The 26,827-nt window shown below is 37.5% G+C and overlaps 1 protein-coding gene across 5 annotated transcripts in view; it reads left to right on the forward strand.

Annotated features, from left to right (window-relative positions):
* Positions 1-26,827, forward strand: part of adcy2a (adenylate cyclase 2a) — a 67,051-nt gene that overhangs the window by 28,801 nt on the left and 11,423 nt on the right. For all 5 annotated transcript variants that reach the window (XM_040012868.1, XM_040012869.1, XM_040012867.1 and 2 more), the window contains 15 exons: positions 15,883-16,032; positions 18,956-19,104; positions 19,277-19,388; positions 20,035-20,162; positions 20,532-20,690; positions 20,868-21,000; positions 21,096-21,272; positions 21,363-21,406; positions 21,600-21,680; positions 21,938-22,007; positions 22,140-22,237; positions 22,399-22,483; positions 24,979-25,116; positions 26,158-26,277; positions 26,385-26,569. In XM_040012868.1, the coding sequence (XP_039868802.1) occupies positions 15,883-16,032; positions 18,956-19,104; positions 19,277-19,388; positions 20,035-20,162; positions 20,532-20,690; positions 20,868-21,000; positions 21,096-21,272; positions 21,363-21,406; positions 21,600-21,680; positions 21,938-22,007; positions 22,140-22,237; positions 22,399-22,483; positions 24,979-25,116; positions 26,158-26,277; positions 26,385-26,569 (1,829 nt within the window). The remainder of the gene's footprint in view (positions 1-15,882; positions 16,033-18,955; positions 19,105-19,276; positions 19,389-20,034; positions 20,163-20,531; positions 20,691-20,867; positions 21,001-21,095; positions 21,273-21,362; positions 21,407-21,599; positions 21,681-21,937; positions 22,008-22,139; positions 22,238-22,398; positions 22,484-24,978; positions 25,117-26,157; positions 26,278-26,384; positions 26,570-26,827) is intronic.

The raw sequence follows: 26,827 nt of genomic DNA on the forward strand, positions 1-26,827 counted from the left end.
GTCCACAGCCTCAAACAGTCAGACTCCAAACTCCGCCATGGCCAAGACCAAAGAGCTTACGAAGGACACCAGGAAAAGTATCGTAGACCTGCACCAGACTGGGAAGAGTGAATCTACAATAGGCAAGCAGCTTGGTGTGAAAAAATCAACTGTGCGAGCAATCATCAGAAAATGGAAGACATACAAGACCACTGATAATCTCCCTCGATCTGGGGCTCCACGCAAGATCTCATCCCGTGGGGTCAAAATGATCATGAGAACGGTGAGCAAAGATCCCAGAACCACACGGGGGGACCTGGTGAATGACCTGCAGAGAGCTGGGACCAAAGTAACAAAGGTCACCATCAGTAACACACTACAACGGCAGGGAATCAAATCCCGCAGTGCCAGACGTGTTCCGCTGCTGAAGCCAGTGCATGTCCAGGCCCGTCTGAAGTTTGCCAGAGAGCACATGGATGATACAGCAGAGGATTGGGAGAATGTCATGTGGTCAGATGAAACCAAAGTAGAACTTTTTGGTATAAACTCAACTCGTCGTGTTTGGAGGACGAAGAATACTGAGTTGCATCCCAAGAACACCATACCTACTGTGAAGCATGGGGGTGGAAACATCATGCTATGGGGCTGTTTTTCTGCCAAGGGGACAGGATGACTGATCCGTGTTAAGGACAGAATGAATGGGGCCATGTATCGTGAGATTTTGAGCCAAAACCTCCTTCCATCAGTGAGAACTTTGAAGATGAAACGAGGCTGGGTCTTCCAACATGACAATGATCCAAAACACACCGCCCGGGCAACAAAGGAGTGGCTCCGTAAGAAGCATTTGAAAGTCCTGGAGTGGCCTAGCCAGTCTCCAGACCTCAACCCCATAGAAAATCTGTGGCGGGAGTTGAAAGTCCGTGTTGCTCGGCGACAGCCCCAAAACATCACTGCTCTCGAGAAGATCTGCATGGAGGAATGGGCCAAAATACCAGCTACTGTGTGTGCAAACCTGGTAAAGACCTATAGTAAACGTTTGACCTCTGTTATTGCCAACAAAGGTTATGTTACAAAGTATTGAGTTGTATTTTTGTTATTGACCAAATACTTATTTTCCACCCTGATTTACGAATAAATTCTTTACAAATCCTACCATGTGGATTCATGGATTTTTTTTTTCACATTCTGTCTCTCACAGTTGAAGTGTACCTCTGGTGCAAATTACTGACCTCTGTCATCATTTTAAGTGGGGGAACTTGCACAATCGGTGGCTGACTAAATACTTTTTTGCCCCACTGTACATCTGAAGGTCACTAAATAAATACTGCGCTGTTCTTCATTTAAGGTAATTTATTATTACCATCTAGATCAAATAATAAAACAAAGTTGTTTTGTGACATTTAATTTGTTTCCTCATCAGGCTCAATATACAGGTTGTATTTATAGCAAACAAACAATTGTAACCTTTAAACAAAAACTAATTTAGGATATCAGCTGAGTGATAGAAATTCTAATGTATTTTTTTTTATCCTTCATTAAAAGGTCACCTCTCTTTCTAGCACTACTGCTTCTTGTGTGCTAACTGTTCAGGCATATGCCATATGGTGATAAAGACAAAGCAAAAGCAATATCAGATAACTGTCTAGCTAATACTTTAATCAATTAGTGCCTAATTAAACCTGATTTCAGCAGTCAATAATTTTCAATACACTGGGGACTAATTTCTTCCAATCCATAAAGTAAACAGGATTAATTTAATAAGCATATCACAAAAGCTCTTCCTCACTGACAGCCTGAGACTTTGAAGAATTTCAGAGCCAGACACAACAAACATTTATAGCACACGAAAAATAAGTCTGATGATGATCATTAGTCCACCAACAAAAGCCTTTTGTTACATAAAACTGATTGAGCTGAATATCATTGAAACTTGAAAGATGTGGCGCTTGGGTTCAGCAAGAGCCCAAGAAAAATGTAATCATTTTTTTTTTTTTAACAGAAATAGCGCACTGGCCCTGGTGGAGAACATACTAACCGAGTACCTTTCTAGTTTTACCAGATGCTCACTTCAATGACTTCCAACATGTACAGTCACTTCAGAAATTATTCAGACCATTTTCTGGATAAAATTAGCATTTCCCGTGTGTATAGTCAATAAACTTCAAGTGACATCAGATGAAATAGGACAGCACTTTGTAACACATCACTTGATTTTACCCTGACATCAAAAATTTTGGGACTGTTTTGTTCTATTTACTTTCTTCACTGGTTTGACAGCCTTCTACTCTCTTCCTTTAGACACAGTACAGAAGAATTACTCGTTTCATAATCAATATTTTTTTTCTAAAGCAATAAGAAGGACTATAGATTAAAAGGAAAGTCTGGTGAATAAACTCAATGTGTAATATAGTATGTGCTACTTATATTCATTCAGCGTGCCAGCGGGCAGCAGTTGGCTACTTTGGTGTGAAAACTACAGCTAGCTAAACAGTGCTGGGATGTATTACGTGTTTCTTTTCTTTAAGTACTGTGTTATGTTGCTCAATAGCTTCCTGGAGTGGAGTAAGTCATTTGGTACGCTACTTGTTAGAGGACTGACATTGAAGTAGCTCCCTTTTTAGGCACTAAATAGCCATCTGAGGCTGGCATACAGCTGTCAGACATACCTAGACTTTGTACAAGGAAATGTAAACTGATTTTCTATTGCAAAAATATTTTGCTAAAGCAACAGTATAGCGATATGGCATTCTAAATGGCATAGTCATGTCATATTTTAGCTTCTGTGAAGGGCTGATACAGAGGAAACACTCTGCTGTGTGAAAAGATCAATCCTAACCTGACTGTTATCATGGCATGAATCACAAGTTAGAACTCGTGGTTCATGGTGCTTTAAAAGATGTTACAAAAGTTAATCATTTACAGATATTGACACTCTGCTCAAAAGCCTGTTGGTTAAATCAGTAAATGGGCAAGACGTTGTCTCCTTTCCTGAAAAGATGTGGGGAAAAGTAGTGTGATATGCCCATTTTTCTGCTTTCCTGTGCAGTTAAAAAAGAAGCTTGTCATCCATGGAGACTGTTTTCTTAGTTTGGCAAGTAGAAATATACTTGAGTCTGCCTACTTTGTTTTACACTATGATTCTCCATTTTAACAGTGTTTTAAAATTCAAATTTGAAGTCAAGTTGTTTGCCAGGTCAAATTGTGCTATGTGAAAGGGGTTTTTAATTCTGGCATATTAAAATGTCAATTAACGTTGTGTTTTGTTGTTTAACGGCATGCTTTGTTTTTGCAAGAGGAAGGAACAAGACCTTTTCCCCTGAAATCATCATTTAAAAATTGCATTTTGTATTTACTTGAGTTATATTTGTTAATATTAAAACATTTAATCAGGATGAGGGTAAATACTTTTTACTGTGCTGTGTGTCAGCTTATATTGTGGATCTTCCCTCTGTCTTCCTCAGGCAGTAGCCATGGTTTTGTCAATCTTTTGTGTTGGGACAGAGTGTGGCTTATGTCCTTTTTTTTTTTTTTTAGATAAGAGCAGTGAGTCAGTGTGACAGGATGCTCTCAGGCTTATGTGTGAAAGAATAACTACTTGAGAGCAGCTATTAAAAACCTCTGCTGAGGTGACGTTGATGGATTTGTAGTACAACAACATCCTCTTTAGTCCAGTTTGGTTAAGATGTCCCAAATATATTTAACATATATTGCTAAGAAAGGATTTAATGGGTCAGAAGGAGCATTTGAGATATTGGGGTGCTGTAACTTAATAGTTAATAAAAGGAAATTGTGAATATACACTATCAAAAAATGCTTGACTAAAGCTGCTCAAAAATTGCTACTGTGAATAGCTAACTGAGCTCAGAGCTTTAGGATGAAATATTGTTTTCAAAATTTTAAGTAAGATTGTGTTTTGTTTTGTTTTGTTTCAGCTTTAGTGTGAAAATAGAAACGTTTGCCCCCCCCCCCCCCCCCAAAAAAAAAAAAAAAGCTGCTGTAATGTAATTAGGAAAACTGCTTGTGTTGTCGCTAGACTTGTTCTTCATAAACACCTTAATCAGCTGCTGGTACGATCAGCATCCCAGGTTCATCTCAGCAAACTGAAGAAAAAACAACATGGTAATTTACTTTATGAATGCAGATAATTAAGAACACTGAATGCATCTTTTCAGTGTTAATGACCAGGTATGCCCACCAGTGCGTCATATAGTTGAAACTGTTCAAACCTTTACTGTGTTTGTGTGTTGGTGCAGCATCGTGCTTTTACCCATTGGCTGATGGCTTTTTCAGGGCAACCGCCATCTGTTCAGTCCTTCTCAAATCTTATAAGATGAGCTACATCCTCAATATGTGTATTATGATTCTATATCCTTTAAGTAATACACACAAACACACACAAAAGCAAATAGAGATTCACATATAAACATGTGGATTATTTATGTATAATCTAAATATACTGTATATATTATAATGTATATAAATATGCTATAAATATTTGTGCACAGCTAAAGTAATTGGCTGTGACTATATGTAGACTTGAAGGATATATGGGCAGAAATCTGTGCAATCAGAAACTGAATTTGAATAAGTTAAATTTGAATTGCTCAGATTGAATCTGAATTGTAACTTGAATAAATGCTTTTGAAAACTGAATTTGAATTAGTCTAATTTGAAATTGAACTTATGGTTTGAAAATGATCATCACTAAATTGAAATTGAATTTTATATTTTGAAAATGAATTGATTTGCTTTGAAACTGCATTTTATCCTTTAAAATTTCAGCTCTCGAATAATTTCAGTTTCACTTCTCACCATTCAGTTTCAGTTCTACAATTCAATTTCAGTTCCAAAATTCAGTTTTTTGGAACTTGCATCCGGTTCCGGTTCAAGCGCAGATTAATAGAACTACGTTTTACTAGCGGACCGAAAGTGTTACTGACGGGAATCTACAGCATCTTGAGCTGAATTAAGACTTCAGAAGTCATTCGTCATGTCGAATCACCAGTGGATAAACTCTCAGGTTGGTAATAAATGTATTACATGTATAAGAACAAGCGTCATGTTAACAAATGATAGCCGTACAGTAACTTTTATGCTTATTGTAGCTGTTAGCTAAAAACGCTAATTTAGCGTAGTTTGCCCTGAATTCAGCTTTGACAAACAAATATGATCGACTGTTTCTAGTAGAATTCCAGAGTTGTCATCTTCTACCCTCTCAGAGTACCCCCTCTGTATGCTTGCAGAGACCCCTACAGTAGGGAAACATGCAAAACAGTGTCCAAACCTTTGTATTTTAGCTTTATTTATGTCTTACACAGCATCCCAACTCTTTAGCTAACTTAATAACTTTAGCTAAAGTGAATAGTTAGTCTAATTCATTAGTGCAGCATTACTGGATCACCTCTGTTTGAAGTGATATAATATGATATACAACTATCACTGTGTTTAACTACCATAATAATTCTTAGGGTACTGAGTGCATGCTTAATTAGATTTTTTTTTTTTTTAAAGCATACTGCTCCATTAATATGTTTGACAGGCTGAAGTTGTCGGGTCACCTCCTAAATCGACCATCTTTTACAGGTGTTTTGTGCCAGAAATGGAGTGTCCACTGAAGACTGAAGATACTGAATCTCTACGCCTTGCCATTGATCCCTCTTGAGCCTTCATCTAGACAAGAGACATTAACTTAACCACTCTCATATGCTCTGTACCTACATCACCTTCCCTGACAGTCGTAGCTTGGCTCATCTGAGGGTGAAATTATAAGAATGTGTTATTTTGCAAAGTGCTCTCTAGGGTTCCTAAATAAAATATGGCATTGAGGTCATTTCTTTTGAATTAATCCCTTCTTCTGAAATATAAGAACCTCTCCTGGTTTTAATGGCACTTTGGATTTCCTTACTTTCTGTTCCACTTCCAAACCCAAATAGATGCTGACAAGCTGACACAGTAACATGGAAGAGGGAAAGAAGTTGGAAACGACAACTACAAATAAACCTAATGCCTAACAATGAAAAATGTAAAATAAGACCAATAATAATAATAATAATAAAGATAAAAGATTAAGTAACAAGTTTTTAGTTTTTAGTTTATTCCAAATGATCATCCAGATGTCTGTGACATGTGATGACAAACACCATAATGGAAGGCCTTAGTCATCACATGCTTAAACTCATCATATATTTTTGCATATGCTGAACAGGCAGTCAGACATGCTGTAACTGTGGGGTAGAAAACAGCATGAACACCATACGGCAGGGTCTCAAACTTCAGTCCTCGAGGGCATGGAAAAGTTGCATGACACCAGCCCTCGAGGACTGGAGTTTGAGACCCCTGTCATATGGAATCCTCCCTTAGTTATGCTGCAATAGACGTAGGCTGCCGGGGGATTCCCATGATGCATTGAGTTTTTCCTTTCCAGTCACCTTTCTCACTCACTATGTATTAACAGACCTCTCTGCATTGAATCATATCTGTTATTAACCTCTGTCTCTCTTCTACAGCATGTCTTTATCCTGTCTTCCTTCTCTCACCCCAACCGGTCGCAGCAGATGGCCGCCCCTCCCTGAGCCTGGTTCTGCCGGAGGTTTCTTCCTGTTAAAAGGGAGTTTTTCCTTCCCACTGTCGCCAAAGTGCTTGCTCATAGGGGGTCATATGATTGTTGGGTTTTTCTCTGTATCTATGAAGCGCCTTGAGGCGACTTTTGTTGTGATTTGGCGCTATATAAATAAAATTGAATTGAATTGAATTGACAGGTGTGGTTGAACTGCATGAAGACTCTGAAGTTTCTCTTCTCTTCTGGCAGGACAGGAATGTAGCCTTGTCCTGTGAGCCACTGTAAGGATGTACTTAGAGTAGAACTGGACTGTCACCGGCCTCAGGCTCTTCACCCTTTTCAAAGACAAAGCAGTCATTTAGATAAAATATTAGATATTGCTTACCTGTAAATGCACAAAGTAAATTTAGAAATGTGATTATTGTCAAGAGTGAACAAGCACTGATAGTGTAATCTACAGCTGTGGCCAAACGTTTAGAGAATGAGAAGTGTTGTTTGTTTATTTACAAAGTTTGCTGTTTTAGTGATAGTTGTATATCATATTATATCACTTCAAACAGAGGTGATCCAGTAATGCTGCACTAATGAATTAGACTAACTATTCACTTTAGCTAAAGTTATTAAGTTAGCTAAAGAGTTGGGATGCTGTGTAAGACATAAATAAAGCTAAAATACAAAGGTTTGGACACTGTTTTGCATGTTTCCCTACTGTAGGGGTCTCTGCAAGCATACAGAGGGGGTACTCTGAGAGGGTAGAAGATGACAACTCTGGAATTCTACTAGAAACAGTCGATCATATTTGTTTGTCAAAGCTGAATTCAGGGCAAACTACGCTAAATTAGCGTTTTTAGCTAACAGCTACAATAAGCATAAAAGTTACTGTACGGCTATCATTTGTTAACATGACGCTTGTTCTTATACATGTAATACATTTATTACCAACCTGAGAGTTTATCCGCTGGTGATTCGACATGACGAATGACTTCTGAAGTCTTAATTCAGCTCAAGACGCTGTAGATTCCCGTCAGTAACACTTTCGGTCCGCTAGTAAAACGTAGCTCTATTAATCTGCGCTTGAACCGGAACCGGATGTAAGTTCCAAAAAACTGAATTTTGGAACTGAAATTGAATTGTAGAACTGAAACTGAATGGTGAGAAGTGAAACTGAAATTATTCGAGAGCTGTAATTTTAAAGGATAAAATGCAGTTTCAAAGCAAATCAATTCATTTTCAAAATATAAAATTCAATTTCAATTTAGTGATGATCATTTTCAAACCATAAATTCAATTTCAAATTAGACTAATTCAAATTCAGTTTTCAAAAGCATTTATTCAAGTTACAATTCAGATTCAATCTGAGCATCAATTCAAATTTAACTTATTCAAATTCAGTTTCTGATGGCACAGATTTCTGCCCAAAGTTATCAGTATTCACACTTGAATTAGTAAGAAAATGTATGTGAGTTTTTCCAAAACATCAAAAATAATTCTTTAAAGCAACGCACACGCACACACACAACACACACACACACAACACACACACACACGCACACGCACACACACACTCAGCCACACTCAATCAAAAGAGTATTAATTTTTTAAAGAGAGAGAGAGATAGAAAACTTAAAACATGTTTTCATGAAAATCTCTACGTCTACACAATGTTAATGTTTGAAATTCAGTAGGATGACATTTACACTTTTTCTGTTTCTACCCACTTATTTCAAATCCGATTATTTACAAATCAGTATCCAGATTTTTTTTAGACTAGATAGATTTTTGTTATTTCAGAAATGTTTAATATTGCATTCAGCAGTTTTTGGGGGAAAAAAACAATCAATCAAATCAGTCTGTTCCTCCAGACATTTGTAAATGTCAGCTGTTAAGTGCCTACACACTCGTGAGAGACTGCCCAGGGGGTATTAAGTGAGAAGCAACCATGCCAACATCTTGACTTTGTCAGGTCTATTAAACTTTACAGTGTTGGCTCATTGGAGTTTTAATAAAGCGGCTTATTTATTGAACAGGAAATAGCACTTTGTTGGATCCACATTTACTTGTGGGTAATATTTAGAAGCAATAATAATGAAGCATTAGCATTTTCATCTTTTGCAAATATAAGTATCTGTTTCTGGTCCTAAGAGGTGCAAAGATTACTCAGCCAGCTCAGTGTAAAAATATTCTTATTTCTTTTAGTATTGCTCATATGCCTCAACCTTATGTGAGATTAGATACTGTAGTTATCTATTGGTAGACGTACAGAGAAAGCTACTAACTAAATCTATCATTAGAGCTATTAAAAACATTATTTTTTTAAAACGATGCTCTTATTTCAATATTAGTGACTTCTTTGATTTTTGGGGGTACTAACGTTAATGCAATGCAGACTTTGATGTAATTAGGTCCTGTGCAACACTGAAAGTGTTCGTGTAAGCTGACCACTGTGTTTTTGTATCAAAGCTTCTCCCTTCAGACTAGAAGCAAACTTCTGATGCGCACTTTCTTAATTATTTTTGAGTACTTAAGTCATCAATAATTCATCACAGTGTTCACACTCCATTTAAGCTTTAGCTGACAGAATTTCACATAAACTACTGCGGTAGTAGCTGTTGAATATTGCATACATTACCTGTTTTTGGAGGATGTTTTGAAGGACGGGGGGGCTTCATTTGAATTCAGATAAGGGTTTTTGCCTTTGTTAAAGATATATTACATACTTAAGTGTGTTTGTGAGGTCTAAACCGTGAGACTGGTATTTCTTGAATTCTTGAATTTCTTTGTCTCATCCTTTCAGATTGAATCATATTAAAGTTTTATGTCAGTAATACGAACCAAAAATGCAATTCTTGAGTATTTCTGTCTGTACTCAGATCATCCAGGTCTCAACGGTGTTGCATTTCACTGGATGTGATTTTCAAATTGCTAAAAGAAGAAACCTTCCTTATGGTTCAATTGTGTGATTTACCTGCATTCCTGTATTTAAATTCCTGTTGACTGAGAAAAGGAGTTGAGCAGCAGTTGAGCAAAGTCAATGATCTCTCATTTGAGCCATATTCACACACGCAGTGCATCTCTGAACTTATCTCCCCCAAAATTAGCCGACAGAGAGGCATGTAAGATGCAGATATCCAGACAACAACATGTCTCCAACTTTTTATATCCTTAAAGAAAGGTCTGTTTGTGGCATGGTGAGAAAAGTGCTTGCAATAGCCCAGTGAATTCACAATCACACACTTGCCTCAGGTTTGCTGCCTCCAGCTATTTTTAAGAATTTATTGTGGTTGTTCTACTAAAAAAAACGTTCATTTTTTACGTTCTTGTTTGATATTTGTGGTTGCTTTTTTGATCCTTTGTATCCTTGTTTGCTAATCATTGTGAAGACATTTGGATTGTTTACAGTGCAAGCTAAGTGAGTTATCTATCGGCACTTGTCTACACAATGACATTTATGTAAAAGAATTTTAACATCTCTAATTAGAAGTAGGCAGCCCGCACCATGGCCCTTACCATCTCACTTAAATGGAAATCTGTGAAATCACATCCATTTTCAATGCATTTTGAATTAATTTTGACACACCAACTGGGCCAGTATTTGTCTTTCTCAAGCATAGAGAAAACTCTGCATGTGTTTTGTGGATTTGGTCTAATATATAAGACCTTGTGTAATACACCGACACGAGGGTTCTTTGGAATTATGAAGAATTTGGCCCAATAGAACAACCAATGAATTTATAATACAAATGGAGTGTGATCTTGGTTCTTATTACCTGCAGTATTTCCGACTTCTTCTGCATATTTGAGTTCCTTCAGCAAGACTTTTTTTAAAAATTTATTTTCAGCTAATTATTTACAGGGCACTACAGAGTAGACAGAAAAGTGGGGAGGAGCTACAAGGGTCTAAGGCTGGGATCTCAAACTCCAGTCCTCGAGGGCTGGTGTCCTGTGTCCCTGTTGCAACCACCTGAATACAATTAGTAGGTCATTATCAGTACTCTATAGAACTTGACTGCATGCCATTTGATTCATGTTACAGCAGCTCATGAGTGAATGAACATGTTGCAGTAAAAGTACTTTTAGAAGTAAATTTTTCCAAACACTTAGATTTACTTAAATTTACTTGAGTGGGGTTAGGGGTTGCCACTTCAGCATGCAGTCAAGTTCTCTACTAATCTTATTCAGGTGTGTTGAAACAGGGACACATGGAAAAGTTTCAGGACAGTGGCCCTCGAGGACTGGAGTTTGAGACCCCTGGTCTAAGGAGTGTCTTGTTTGGTGGACTTGGAATCATGTTCGCTTTTTTGCAGATGATGTTGTTCTGTTGATTTTATCCAAACACAACTTCCAGTTCACAGTGGGATGGATTATAGTGTGAAGCAGCTGGGATGAAGGTCTTGGTTCCTCAGCTGGAAAAGAGTAGATTGCCTGTTCCCATGAGGTGCTCACAGATCTTTTTTCCTGTTTTTGTGCCTTTGTCACTGGCAGTTATTTTGTTTGTTTGTTTTTTGGTATTTGGATATTGCCTACCACCATGACTCATTTTAGGTAAATTTTAACAGTGTACAGAGCTAAAATGCTTGTGGACCTTACTGTAGTTTGATATATCCTTTCAATTCTAAGTTACTGTTTGTCATTTGTGCTTGTGGTCATTACTATTGAGGGTCTACTGAAGACAGGACCGGTGGACATCTGTCACTGATGTACAATAAAAACAAGATTCATCTGCACGCTAATGTCTTTCTCTATCCACATGTCAGTAACATGGCAGAAATATAACATTCAGAAAGTGAAGTTTCCTGGTTTTAGATAATCCCAGCAGGAGTCACAGCTCTTGAGATGTGATACTCACCTAACCCTGCTGTTATCTGTAATTGGGTACCACTGAGGTACAAATGACTCGCACCACCAGCCTTTATACACAGCTGATATTTCGATGCAGTTTCACGGAAAAAACGTATAATAGACACGCCGGTCAGCCGTGTCCATTTCGCGCTTTGCCTCTCCAAATCGAGAATAGACACCCATGCAGAATTTGCAGTAAATTGCAATAATCTGCAGGAACAGCAGAGGGAAATATTTTTATTTCAAGCCAACATGAAAATAATCATGGAAAAGTGTTTAAACAGACATTATTAACACAATACATATTAGCCCCCAAGGTACTTCATACCTTTTTTGCTCACTACTGACTTTGTGGCTTTTAATATATTATCTCCCATTGCTGGTAATAAAATTTCTACATGCAGTAATGCAATTTCAGCATGTGTGGCTATTTCATGTTTTGGAGAGGCAAAGTGTGAAGTCGAAACGGTGGACTGATGTGTGTATTACAAGGCTTGCTGTGATGTTGGGTTGGATATTTGAGATGGGTTGTAAGTAGTCAGTGTGAGAGTCGGGTTATAGAGTAATATTTATGTTAACTTAATGTGATCTGTTGAGCACATATTACAGTTGAGTACATATTGGTAAAATATCACATACCTGCATAAAAGGATAAACTCAAATGCAAATTAAATGCACCCAGTCTTCTTTGCATTTAGATTTCAAGTATAGTTAAAGGGAATTTAACTTTACTGACATTGCGCCTGAAAATATTCTTTTTAGTCTTCAAAGAGTACACGCCATTTGAATATATCGACCTCAGCTACACACAATAGGAAGTAATTTGCATTTAACATCAGATGTAGGTTTTGCATACTGAAAATTTCTCTGAAGTGACTTCTGGGTTTTTTTCAGGCTCTGGTGCAGCAAAGTTTATATTAACCAGCCACTGAAGATGTGCCTGAATAGATTATTTGTTAAATATGCTGGTATGATGAGGGAATTTTAAACTTGGATTTTAACCCTTCCATGCATGAATTATGACAACCTCAATCAGGATTTTTTCTTAAGTATTTTTGATGAATAAAAATACTTAAGAAAAAAACCCCGATTGAGGTTGTCATAATTCATGCATGACAGGGTTAAATAATAATAGTTACAATGAAACACACCACACATCTGCAGTAACATTAAACGCACAGTGGGTGGCAGGGTATGGAGTGACACATCAGTGACAAGTGTAGAGGTTTATGTACAAGTATAACGTCAACACTGACACAAATACAAGAAAACAGCCTTTGAATAGCTGTCCACCGTAGTGACCACTATGCGTGAAAGGGTTAAAATATTATATACAGTCTATGGGTTAAAGCGCTTCTATAAACCACCGTACAAAAGCCCCTGTCCATCTTTTTGTGGCTTTCTTCAGTCATTCAGTGATCTACCCTATAAAACTGTTCTACAGTACCAGATTCTGGCTGTTTTGTCAGTTTTCCCATTGAAAATGGATGATGATCAACAAAGCCAAGCTTGTCCATACTATATCGTTTAGAAGAAAGATATATAGAGAAAAAAATGGGTTTTTTTGTGTTCTTTCAGTATTTTTTAATGTGCAGAAAAAAGGCCTGGCAGAGAGGAAGAGGGATGTCTTTTTGAAATACACGGAATAGATGTGAAAGTAAATCCAGACAGCAGGTCACCTCATGTACTTGGCTACTGGCCTCAATGTTTGCTTTTGTTAAATATAGAGATATGGTACATTTCTGGTGTAGTCACATAAACATTTAAGGAAACAGCTTTCTCAATAAGGAGACAATATCTGCATAGTTTATACTATTTTCACCTCAGTATGATTCACTGCAATATTTCTTTATTGGCTCTCACTAGTTTTATAGGTATTGCTTGCCTTGGACCCTGGTTAAGAAAATGTTGATGGGGAGTCTTTTTGTGATGGATAAGTAGGAAGAGTCTGCTGCAGGTGGTTACAATTGCTTTATACTTGTGTGTGCAGCTGCCTCGTCTGCCTTTAAGCTGTCAAATAAAAATACTGAATAATTTAGCATTGTAAAAAGGGTACATAGGGTTTTTTTTTTGCTTTTGTTTGGAAAATAACTTTAAATTCAGTTTCAGCTGTTTACTAGAAGCAAAGTACAGATGTCTGCAAGCTATAAAATTCATGAGGAAGGCTTTAGTTTTTGTGGTTTTTAGACATTTTTGTTTTCTTCTTGTCTGACTATTATTACTAAAATAAAACGTCCTTTTTGCAAAGGTCACCAGCTTCTACTTGTGCTGTGATGTAAGTCTGTTGGGCATATTTATGTCCAAAAAGAGAGAACAATGGTCACTGTGACAGTAAGGTCAACATTATGCAGGAGAGAAAAGACACAAAGATGGAGAATAGAAGTGAAAGAGAAATAGTGAGAATGAGACAAGGCATGCAAGAGTGTGAAGGAGAGGGAGATTTCTTTTCAAGCAATGGGGAAGAACCATTAAATTATCCATTTGCTGTATAGCTGGGAAATTTTAAACTCGAGGTTACCAGAGCTCCAGGGTCTTTACACATCCAAATCTTTAAACATCCAAATTGTTCCTGTAATGGGGCTTCGTGTTTAGTGCAGCCCTGCGTTTTTGCCTGAAATGTGCGGAGAAATAAAGTCTTAATTCTGAGGACAGACTGCAATTTGCACTCCGTGCTTATAGTGGAGAGCATCTATCCCTGTGTGTCCTGGTTTGTATTGTGTGATTCTGAAGTAGGACATGCTCTATAAAAGACTTTCTTTTAAGATTTTGTTTTGTTTTGTGGTGTTTATATGTATGAAAAATTAAGACATCATTTCCAGTCTTTTGAATCATTAAAAGTAGCAGCGTAGTAAATGTCAATTCTGACTTGAGCCAATTTGTCACAGTCAAAAAGGTGAAAGTTTTCTCCACAAGTTTGGCTTAACTTTGCCATACTGTGTCATTTATCTGCTGAATACAAAATGCACTCACATTGTTGAGTGAGAAAGAAAGATGTATCCAAAATATTGTAAATATTGAAATGTTAGGCATTAAAAACGCTTTAAAGCCAGGACTTAAATTGGTTTTGAGGTAGTCTGTCAGTTATGAACTTTCATGTGTAGCACTTGATGAAATGACAATGCATTTATTCAAAGTTGTAGTCTGTGTCACAGCAGCACTGTGGACTGATAAACAGAACGTGCTCCATACCAGCGGTCCCCAACCTTTTTTGCGGCACATATCGGTTTATATCCGACAATATTTATCCGCGATACCTTAAAGGTATCGCGGATAAATACAAAAAAATAAAACCAGTACCAAAGAAAAGAAGATTTATTCATAACACATGGGAAAAGACCCAGGGAAACTGAGTTAAAGATAAAAATGATTTAAACAAAAAACGACAAAAACCCTGAAAACCATAAATTTCACACCCGAGCCTCAACTCTCGCGGCCCGGTACCAAACGACTCCGGGGGTTGGGGACCGCTGCTCCATACCACATCCCAGCAGTCAATCTGCAGCTGATATAAAGATGAACAAATACAAATGGGAGACTGTTAAGATCTTCTTTACTATAACTTTAGTGTCAGTGTATTTAAAAATAAGATGAATTCTTTGGTTAGCGCAAAGTAGTGGACACTAAAGACATTTCTGGCATAAATGCATATTAGTACATAATATGTACTAATAATACTGATAGGCCGTCTTATTAATGATTTTACTAAATACACTTTCAATTCAATTCAATAAAACTTTATTGATCTTGAAGGTTGACCCCGAAGGAAATTGGGTCTTAAAATGTATGGGTGTAAAGATTTTGGCTTGTCATTATTGCAATAAACAAATCTAATTAAGCCTTATTGTGCTCAAAACAATCCATGTTTTAGAGCAGTTGTCTCATCTGAGCCCACCATTTGTCAAATAGTGCTTGTAGTGGCATGTGATGTTTGCTGCAACAATGCTAATTAAGTTAGAGCTTTTTGTGTGCGATCAACCTGAACTCAGGGGAGAGTCTATTTATATAGACGGGATGTAGTCACATAGGTTGCCCTTATTTGAGTTTCTTACAGGGTAGAGGCTGGGTTGCCATTGTAAAACTGAAGTGAGAGAAAATAAACAACCGAGCAGGGGCAGTATAGCGGTGTCAAATTTATCCAATGCCATTATTATCCGATTGCATTGTATTTTTCTGTTTAATGTCATCAGCAGCCACAGGATGTTTCATTAAATAACTGGAAATGAAAGATGTGTATTTATATGCCACATTACCCTTGAATACAATGTAGTGCTGCCTATTGATGTCACTGCAAGATCTCACCATAGGATCAGGAACCATTGAGGAAAATATTTACTTTAGGTTGATTTTTACTTTCTTTGCTAGGCCTTCCTATAACAGGAACTATTTAATGGACTGATTCTAAATATGAGATAAATTCTTTATATTGTATTGTAACCACTATTTTATATATATATAGTAAAGCTTAACAACACTTTTTATTGTTATTGTTCTCTGTTCCTACCCAGATTCTGGCCAATGTTATCATTTTCATGTGTGGCAACATGGCTGGAGCGTACCATAAGCACCTGATGGAGCTGGCACTCAAACAGACCTACCAGGACACCTGCAACTGCATCAAGTCCCCAATTAAACTGGAGTTTGAGAAGAGACAGCAGGTAACGTGGTTAATAACACTTAATTAAAACACTGAAACAATGAACACCAGGCAATAAAATATTTATGATGGTGCTGTTCATTACAATAATTGTTACAGTAATGACTTTCAGATTTTAAACATTACCTCTAATTATCATTTGCTAATTTAGTAATATAGTGTAGTACAATGGCATGGGGAAATGTTGGAGCCTTGTTAGAATGACTTCTCTTATAATGTAGTCTGAATATTTATGTCATGCACTCGAGTCAAACATCCCACTGCTACTTAACTCATCTTTCCTCTATTGTTCTTTTGTTTCCTATGTATTTTTATGTCATACGTACATGCTATACTTAGCGGTTCCATAGAGCATTTGAGTGTTTTACACATTTGCCTAACAAGTGAAAGATCCCCAATTTGATCCCAAGAGGAGACACAAATCCCAATGAGTTTGTGTCAGGAAAGATATGTGGTGTAAAAAAAATCTGCCATATAAAACATGCAGAGCTGCCATGTGAATATGGGAACAGCTGAAAGTAGCACTTGTGTCCTGTGCTTAAAATGTCACTCTTCATATTAACACTCAAATTATTGAAATCAATCAGCTCTGGATAAATGGATTCCTTCTTATATAGCACTTTTCTATTCCACCTGAGCACTCAAAGCGCGTCATACAACTTGCCTAATTGACCCGTTCATACAATCAGTTTTATTATGCTTAAGTGCTTTCTGTTAGTATTTGAGTATCTTTGGCATGCAGACCTGAACAGCCAGGGATTGAACCATCAACCGTCCAGCTACTAGATGAGCTGCTCTACCTTCTGAGTTACAACGACAGAGAACTTTGTCAGGGCTACACTGTGCAGAATGTGGGAATTGTTAATGATGTCAGTGTGTGATTATCTCAGCCTATATTGCTATAGTTGGTTTTTTTATGACAATTATCCTCATTGAGGATTAATGGTAATATTTTCTATGATTTCTTTTAAAGTTTTCTTATGTGAACACACATCACTCACATTTTGGATCGTGCTAGTTGTTTTCTATTATTGATATTGTACCAGCTTGCATTGTCTTTCTCTGCATCTACCTGCAAAGTTGGAAGCGTTGAAATATAATAATGCTAATTTGTTATTAATACTTTCAAGTGGTGCAGCATCCTGTGAGATAGTATTAGCAAAGTGTTGATTAAAGCACTCTGATGTGCGACTCTGGGATCTGGCTAGCTTTTTACTACAGCTTTTGGTGAGTTATTTAGTGAGATGATGTGAATCCAGCTGCTGTTGTGAAAGCCCAGGCTTAGGGTTGAGCTGGTTTTTCATATGGTAAATGCAGGTTGTGGTGTTAGAAGTGCCACGAGGAAAGCTGAAAATGTCTAGGGTGGAGCATTTCGCAGTAGCCCTGGAGTGCTGCTGCTGCCTGTGACAGATGGTAGTAACTGTGCAGAGACACATTCCTCCTGGGCGCTCATTGCACTCATAATATATGCTGTTTGCTGCACTGCATGCTTTTATCCAAAGTGCTTTGCAGTACAGTGAGTGCATACATTTTCACTATGAGTGGTCCAAGTGGACTATGGGAATTCATCATACACCAAAATCACTGGCGGTATTCACAAGAAAAATTTCCCTCTCTTCCACATAAAATCCTCTGAGCGTGAAAAAAAGATGATGATCATTGGTTGTCACGTTTGGGCTGATATTGGATTAATTAAGCATTTCCACCCAGCTTCTCTTCACCCTAAAGGTGAATTGCTTGCTAGGTACTGTAGGTTACACTCAGTAGTCTGAGACACCTGAGAAAATAAAGGAGAAAGAAGTGAATAAAGGCTGAATTTAAATTGTAAGGGCTTGCAAGAAAGTAATGAATACTTGCAATCAATTCATTTTCTGTGCCAGCAACCTAATGCATGCACTCTAGTTTAACTTTGAACCTATACATGAAATTTCATTTAGTTTATACACCTCATAGAAATTAAGTATAGTTAACACAAAGTGAGTTAAACTTAAGGAATATCAATGTGTCCAGCTAGGAAGCATCAACCATTGTGAATGCTCTGGTCTGTGAGCACAGATTCCACTGAAGGACCTCATCCCACCTTCATGTAGTCTTTGGGCAAAAACATACATGAAAGGTTCACTAAAGGTCATCATGGGGGCTCTGTCAGTGTTCTTCCTGTTTCTCCTTTCACAAAGGAGCAGATACTGGTCAATCATTACCCGTCTCCTGGTTTCTCAGCCATACTTTTGAAACTTTGCTGGGAGACATAGCAGACCTTACCGTCTTTTAACGATTGTATGGATGCGCCACGTTGTAGAAGCTGGCCTACCTATACAACCTGAGAGGGCTGCAGATATTGTGTCATACTCCCAGTAGTGAAAAGGACGCGACCAAAAAAAGCAAAACTAGCAAAAAATCAGCAAGGAAGGAGAAGGAGAGAGCACCAGCATCTTGCAGTCACTACCTGCTAAAGCATTCCCTTTCTGGGAGTCGTCTTTTTGTTGCAGGTGAAAGTGATTCACAGTGGCATATGTTTGCTAACTGGAGTGAGTGATATTGCTGGAGTTTAACTGACTTTGCTGTTCATTTTCTAAACCTAATATGCATGTATATTTCATGTGACCATCTGCTATCTGCTTATTCTTAGTTACAGGTGTGGGGCAATGAATCAATGTGGCCCTGAGGCAATAGACTCCACAGTTAACAGAAATAGGTTATGTTTGTGCATATGTCATATTTGCTTTGTGATTTAACCAACTACTGTACATGACCTGAATTTAACTATTTAATTTCCTCGTCACTTTGTCACATACATTTAAGTGCTTCATGGTAAAAATAAATAAAAAAGTTAATTACATAATGATCAGCTTTTTTTTCTTGATGTTTCTGACTGTCCCTGCATTACTGCTACTTCTTTTTTTTCCTTTGTTTTCTGCCATTAGGAGCGTCTCCTACTGTCTCTGCTGCCAGCTCACATTGCCCGTGTAATGAAAGCCGAGATCATCCAGAGATTAAAGGGTCCAAATTTTGGCCAGATTGAAAACACAAACAATTTTCACAACCTCTATGTCCAGAGGCACACTAATGTCAGGCATGTATCTTTTTTAAATCAAATGTATTGTAGCCAAGTGGTTCTGTATTTAGGTCAAATTTACATACAGAGTAGGTACATACTAATGCATATTTTCAAATCAGATGTTTTCTAAACTGTAAAATCCATAAAATCATTAAAGTGTATCCATTACTGTTTTTTATATATCTAGCATACTTTATGCTGATATAGTAGGATTCACACGACTGGCCAGTGACTGCTCACCTGGAGAACTTGTGCACATGCTGAATGAACTGTTTGGCAAATTTGACCAAATAGCTAAGGTAAACTTTTGCCTGCTCTGCTCTTGTAATGAATTACTGTCCTAACACATGCTGATCTTCTTTAGATTAACAGAGCTTACCTCTCAAACTGCTTTACTGGAAAGTATTTTACTCGCTAGGAAATTTGTGAAGTGTGGAATTCACAAATTCTTATTCACATGTTAGAAATTCTTAAAATTTCATGTATGTCTCTGCACCCTTGAATCATCCATGCCAGTCAAACAAATGTCTTTGAATGAAAATTTTGCATACTAAAATTAGCCCTGCAGCATTCAATGAGGCGTAACACTGATTATAACCAGCTTTTAATGCAATGTCATGCAAAATGGTTACATTCAGTTTTCTCTAATGTTTTTTAAAATTTCTGCAAACACCTTGTACTCAGTTATTTGATGGTTAGACACCATACAGTTTGTGCTGAAAGTGTCCTAGATAGAAGATAGATCTCAGTAGTTTTCGCTTTCACTGATACATAAGTTTCTGTCACTGATATTTATCAAACAAACTGATTTCAAAAAGTAAAAAGATTTTATTTATTTATAATTCACACAGTGTTCTAGCTTTTGGAAGCAGGGTTGTAAATGAACATTTTGATATTTACCTGACCTTTTGTATCAGAGACTATATTTCACCCTTCTATATGCAGGAAAATGAATGTATGCGGATCAAAATCCTTGGTGACTGTTACTACTGTGTGTCCGGCCTGCCAGAGTCACTGCCGAACCACGCCAAAAACTGTGTAAAAATGGGTCTAGACATGTGTGAGGCCATTAAGTAAGTGCTGCCATGGAGTAAAATTGTTTTTCCAATTTCATTTACTAGAGTTCAGCCTGGTGAATGAATCACTGATGTCAAAAACATGTTGTGACGATGTTCAGATTGTTAGTGTGGTTACTGGAAAACAGAAATAAGTATTAACATACTGATTAGCAGACCTGCAATGAAAACAAAGGACTAATTGTTGTTGCTGTTTTCTGCTTTTTTTTAAGTACTTTTCACTGTTTTGTTTTAGTTTTAGTTTTTTTTTTAAGCAGCATATATTGTATGTCACAGAGTTAGGCTTGTTTTCTGACAGGCTAGATGGCATGCATTGTTTTTTTCCTGCTCCACATTAACAAAACACAACTTTTTGATGTATGACAGGAAAGTACGGGACGCCACAGGGGTTGATATCAACATGCGTGTTGGTGTGCATTCTGGGAATGTCTTGTGTGGTGTCATTGGACTTCAAAAATGGCAGTATGATGTCTGGTCACATGATGTCACACTGGCCAATCACATGGAGGCAGGCGGTGTACCAGGGTAAGTGAGAAGCATATAAAAACATACTGTAAGGGATTTGAATTTCAAAACAGGAAATTATGTCGCTAATTCATATTTAGCCTGGACCAGTGTTGTCTGGCTTGTTGTTTGCTAAATGTCCAGATATATTGTTAATATACACAGGAAACCATTCTTTTATCAAATGTTCCCTTTAAGGCGAGTCCACATCACTTCAGTGACACTGGAACACCTAAATGGTGCCTATAAGGTGGAAGATGGGGATGGACAAGAAAGAGATCCTTACCTGAAGGAACATGGAGTCATCACATATCTGGTCATTAACCCAAAGGTATCACACACATGTCAGATCCAGTAAACGAGAATATTGGACACAGAAGAAAACGCGTCAACATGAGAATTCAAACACGAAACATGTTTGTCCAGGTCGAGCGGCGGAGCCCACAGCATCATTACCGACCCAGAAACACTCTAGATGGAGCCAAGATGAGAGCCTCTGTCAGGATGACCCGCTATCTGGAGTCATGGGGAGCAGCGAAGCCCTTTGCCAACCTGCACCACAGAGACAGCATGACTAATGAGAATGGGAAGATCAATACTGCTGTGTGTAATTTCTTTCTGGACATGTTTTTTCTTGTTTGTCAGTTAATCTGTAGCTGCTAACTTGTCTCTCTTCTCTTGCACTGTGTTTAGGACGTGAAGATGGGGCAGTATCACTTCCAGAGAAGATCAGAAAGGCAAATTACTCATATTATAGCTCCGCACGATTTCCTTTGACAGGATTATCCTCATCTCTTTTTATATTATAAGGACAGCCAAGAAAATGTTTTGATAACATTTTTTTTTTGCTTTAAGCTTTAAAGTGTGAGTCACTAATGCTATGTGAAAATAAAAGATATCTTGTCTCTTACATTTTGTTATCCATTAAAGGACCAAGTCTCAGAAAAAACGGTTTGAGGAGGAGCTCAACGAGAGGATGATCAGGACTTTTGATGGGATAACGTCACAAAAGTATTATTACATACATATAAACATGTATTACTCGTGTTAATATACTCCAAGAACAGACTAGCATATTGTAGATTATCCTACTGCAGATAAGGTCGTGTTTTCTAATAGTACAACTCAATGAACGTGGCTGTGTTAAAACACAATATGTTAATTTATTCATGCCTATATTCTTACTACTGTAATCTTAATTTAGTTTTCATTTACTTAATGTTCTTTTCTTTTAAATCCAGTCTATAACACTGCGTTTATGCTTCCAGACAGTGGCTGAAGTCTGAGGACATTCAAAGAATATCGCTGTTCTTTCACAACAAATCCTTAGAGAAAGAGGTAAGAAGCTTTAGAAGCTGTAAATCTTGTAAGTTACATAAATTTGTCATGTCTAAGTTGAGAAATTTCTTGGAGTAGGATTTAAACGTCTTTTTTATAATGCCTAACCATTTTTTTTCTTAATCTTTTCAGTACAGAGCAACAAACTTGCCGGCCTTTAAATACTATGTCACCTGCGCCTGTTTGATCTTTTTCTGCATTTTCATTGTGCAGGTTCTGGTCTTGCCTAAGTATGTGCATTTTATATTTCTTTATATTAGAACTGAAAACATTTTAAATCAATGAGATGGTTTCAGTATGGCGGGTTTGTGTGGTCATTTTGGGGACAACTTTGTTTGGTGGAACAGATTAAACTTCGTTTCAGAGTTTAAACATTCAACTTTTTTTGCAGGACAACAGTCTTGGGAATATCCTTTGGAATGGCTTTTCTCATCCTTTCCCTTATCCTCTTTATATGTTTCATTGGACACCTCCTGGTGAGTAGTGTCTTTATGCAAAGTCAATTCCTCCAGGCATCTTTGTACTTGGTCTTTTCACATCAGCGGATAGGCCTGCTGTTTAATGTAGCCCTTGTGTTCTTAATGTTTATCCTAATGTCATTCCAAAGGCACACGAGTGATCCAAGCGCCTCTCTGGTCAGCTTAACAGCCCATTAAGTGACCCTTAAGTCAACACAAGTGCCACTTTGGTGTAGCTTTGGGGCAATGGTCCAGAGCACACCGGTTATTCTGTATTATTTCCCAGGTGCCATTTACATGCACAGATGCAATCATCAAATTTTACGTCACACATTGTCATCATCCTGTTTCTAGTGGAATGATTTGTTTCAGGAAATCATTACAGAAAATTTGCATTTTGCAATCACAGAAAATACGCCGGTGGGAGTGTGAAAGTTCTAGAAATCACTAACAAAAGTAAAGCAATGTAAGTGCATGTTTAATACATTTGTTCCTGTCTTGAAAACAACATGAAAATATAAGGCAGCTGTTCTCAGGATAAATCTACTGTTTCGATGGAGTGAAGGGCTAGATTATCACAAACTTTTCCACTGTATAAAAACTGTACAGCTGACCTGTATAATGTGTAGAACCCCCCCCCCCAAAAAACAAATCATTACTGTATTCATCAGGAGATCCTGATCTGTGTTAATAGATTTACTTCGTCTTCTGTGTGAGGCTGCGGATATTTATTAAAGTCAGTATTACGCTGGTCTGTTTAATTTACATTAATACTTGTGTTTTCACAGGCATTTTAATATGACATGTAATGAAATGACATAAAAAACTGAAGGTACTATAAAATTTTATAGGCCACGGGTCCATGCAACCTCACTCATTCTTTGATGGCTTTAATTCTTAGTAAGTGTGCATCAGCTGCTGGTTCTGACCTCGGCTCCCCGTGGATGTCGCTGAACTCTTTAAAGACAAAACTAGAAAAACACTTTATAAACAACCTGTTGCCTTTATATCGGAATTGTTTGGCATTGCTGGTTCGTGCTCTGTTTCGTGTCGTGTCATGAAAATGTCTGCGTATTGGGAAATTTGCAGTATCTCAGGAAGATGCTTGCAGGGTTACTGTGTAATAACACAGAATCAGCCTACGGTAAATTTTATGATTCCTTTTGTCAGACCACATGTCAAATACCTCATGTGAGTTAGATAAACTAAATATGATACAATTCCACATTTAAATAATACTTATTTATAATTTCTTTCCTGGATTGGAAGCACTGAACATCTTTGACCAGTCAGTTTTTGTTTTTTTAGTCACTGAAAATAGCTTCTGTTTATTTAGAAAATTAAATATATATATATATATATATATAAAAACAGAAATACAAAAAAGGGAGACCTCTTTGCTTTAAGAAATCTTTGCCGCAGAGTCTTTTATCTTAAGTAGCAAAGTTATTTAAAAGTGACTAATTGAATCTTATGTAAGCACTCACGTCTCTTACATTGATCAACTAGAAATGCTTTCATTTCACTTCATTCATCATTTACATTTAAGTTCTACGCATCCAAATAGCTGTTCTAACAAAATGGTCCACAAATATCTTGATTTCAGACCAAAATGATTGCCTCACTAACTCTACATTTCCAATTTTCCCTGTGGTATAAAATAGTCTGCCATCCTTAGTATATTGCAATTTACATCTCTGAGCTATTTAAATGTCACATCCACTCAGCCCTAGTGATGCTCCGATATTTGCTCTGAGATAATCAAGTAAACGATTTGGGTTCTCGCTCTCATGGCTTCACAATGGAACAAACTGTCTGTAACTGACCTGGCACAGGAAGGTTTCATTAAATCTTTGATAATAAACAGTAAACATTAAGTATAAAGTGGCTATGTTGTGCTGCCGGGGTTAGACATGAGGTGCATGATTGCACAGTCTCTGTTGCTCTAAAGTGACTCTAAATAATATTAATTTCCTTTTTGAACCAGGGTTTGAATCTAGTTAATATCCCATTTTGTCTTTATTTAATTATAATAATAACAAAAGAAACACAGGTACTATTACAAGTAGTTTCTAATAAAAATGATTATTGTTGATCATTTCTAAACAGTGTTGTTCATGATAAAGTCACTTAAAGTTGTAATTTTGCAGCTCTGTTATTTCATTTGTGTTGAAATTAAAATGTTGGCATTAATTGCTATGAACTTAAGTGGAACCCTCTCCATCATTATATGGCTCTCGGAATTTTTCCTTTGCCCTGCTGAGGAAATACAGGTTAATCAGAAAGTGTTGCTTCTGCGTCTGAACTTATGTTTAGTTTAGTTTGTGTCACACTAGTTATCTTTAGTCAACAAAAGCAATGAATTTGCTCTTTAGCACTTGGTTGTTGAGATTATTGTAACTAGCTTGTCCATCGTTGTGGCTTCCTGTGCACGTGACATATTTGTGACATTATATCCCAGCTCTTTCATACCTTATTGCATTTGTGTGTTGTGTGTCTACGTGTTCCTGCAGCACTGCAGTAAAAGCACCTCCACTTCTTGGATGTGGTTGCTGAGGTCATCAGTTATTATTGCCAACAAACCATGGCCCCGCATCACTCTCACCATGACAACCACAGCTCTAATACTTATAATGGCAGTCTTCAACATGGTAAGCTTTTTCGATGTGCAGGTACTACACTGAGGGAGTGGGACCACACCTTTCAGGCTTTACGAGGAATATATATAGCAGTCCTTCTGATAACACATCTCCTTTTTGTAACTGCAGCATAATTAGAAAGTAAAATGCGGCATGTTATCTCACAAAAAGAAATGGGCTTCTTTAAAATTGTATTCTTAACAACCTTGCAGAATACAAATGAATAATATAAAAATGATATCTTCATTTACTGCAGCAAGAAGCAAGTCAGTCATCATGTTTAGAGCCTGTGGAAAATATTATGTAGCATTCATTAATATGCCCTTCCCCTCCCCTCTTCCTTTTTTCTTTTTTTTCTTGCTTGTAAATTAAGCCTGAAAAATATTTAACTACAGAGCAAATATCTTGCATTGTTTCTTTGCAGTGAGTCTATCAATTGGCTCCTAAGACCAGAAGATTGTTTACCCAGCATTTCATAAAAGTGCCAAGACAATTTGCGTGCAGTGATGACTGAATGCTGTATTTAACATTTACATCGTTGCTTTGATTTTCTGTATTTATTTTCCGATTTATCTGATTGAGGTTTATTTTTATAGACAAGGAAGCCCATCAAAACATAAAGCCTCAGACAAAGGTGGGATGGAAGCCTGAGGCTTGAAAGGAAGCTGCGTGATAAAGCACAATGTCAGGACCCTGGTTTAGACCTTCACACAAATCGATTCCAGAGATTATAATCGTATTTTGCGTCTGACTTGGGTCAGTCGCTCAGGGCGTATGAACCAAATTAACCTGGCTTTGCTCAGCGGGGCAGCCAATCCTCATTTTATCCTGCAGGTTCACTTCAAACGACGTTGTTGAATGCTTGTCACTATTGGCCTCTTATCTAACAAGATTCTATTTTCCTCCTGCAAGTCTAATGCAGACTACTTCATCTTGTCCCATGCTGATGTGCAAAGAGGCAGGCAGAGAAAGCGTATTTATAATTTGCATGACAATTCCCTGGATTGTTTTCTGTGGTCCTGAATTTCTGTTGACTTTGTGTTTTTCTTCTAGTTCTTTTTGGAAGACAGCGCGCTGCCTCCAGTTCCTAATTACAATTCATCCAATGAAACACTGTTTTACAATAAAGAGGAACTAATCACCCTCTCTGGGAAAAACAATTTCTACCTTCCTGTAAGACAAACATCGTCATCATCATCATACTTTATTCAGAAATTTGTTACTTTAGGTTTTTGTTTTTCTACAAATTTACAGTTACTCCTCCTCCTCCTTCTGTATAGTATTTAATTTACAGTTGCATCCTGGGCCTGATCTCCTGCTCAGTGTTCCTGAGGATAAACTACGAGCTGAAGATGATTATCATGTTGACAGCAGTTGTGGTCTACAATGTCATTATCCTACAAACACATGCCTCCCTGCTGGACGAATACAGCAGATTTCTGTACGAGACCGAAAGCCTTGACAGGTAGGCTTAAAGTGAAAAACAGGAACACTTCGGGGGGAGCATGAGATGGATGAAAACAGTCAAAGAGGGTTAGGAGACTGTGATGGTAGCCCGAGGAGGAAGTTCTGAGCAAACTGAGAAATAGTAAATTATATTTTTTTGCAGCTATAAGGCATGCTACGATAAAAGAGGAGGTGGATGGGTTAGCTTAAGATTTTATAGCAGTAAAATGTTATTGCACCACTTATTCACTAGTGAAGTAGACAACTGCTTTAGAGT

This window comes from Simochromis diagramma, unplaced genomic scaffold (genome assembly GCF_900408965.1).
Source record: "Simochromis diagramma unplaced genomic scaffold, fSimDia1.1 OVJJ01000618.1, whole genome shotgun sequence".
Lineage (NCBI taxonomy): Eukaryota > Metazoa > Chordata > Actinopteri > Cichliformes > Cichlidae > Simochromis > Simochromis diagramma.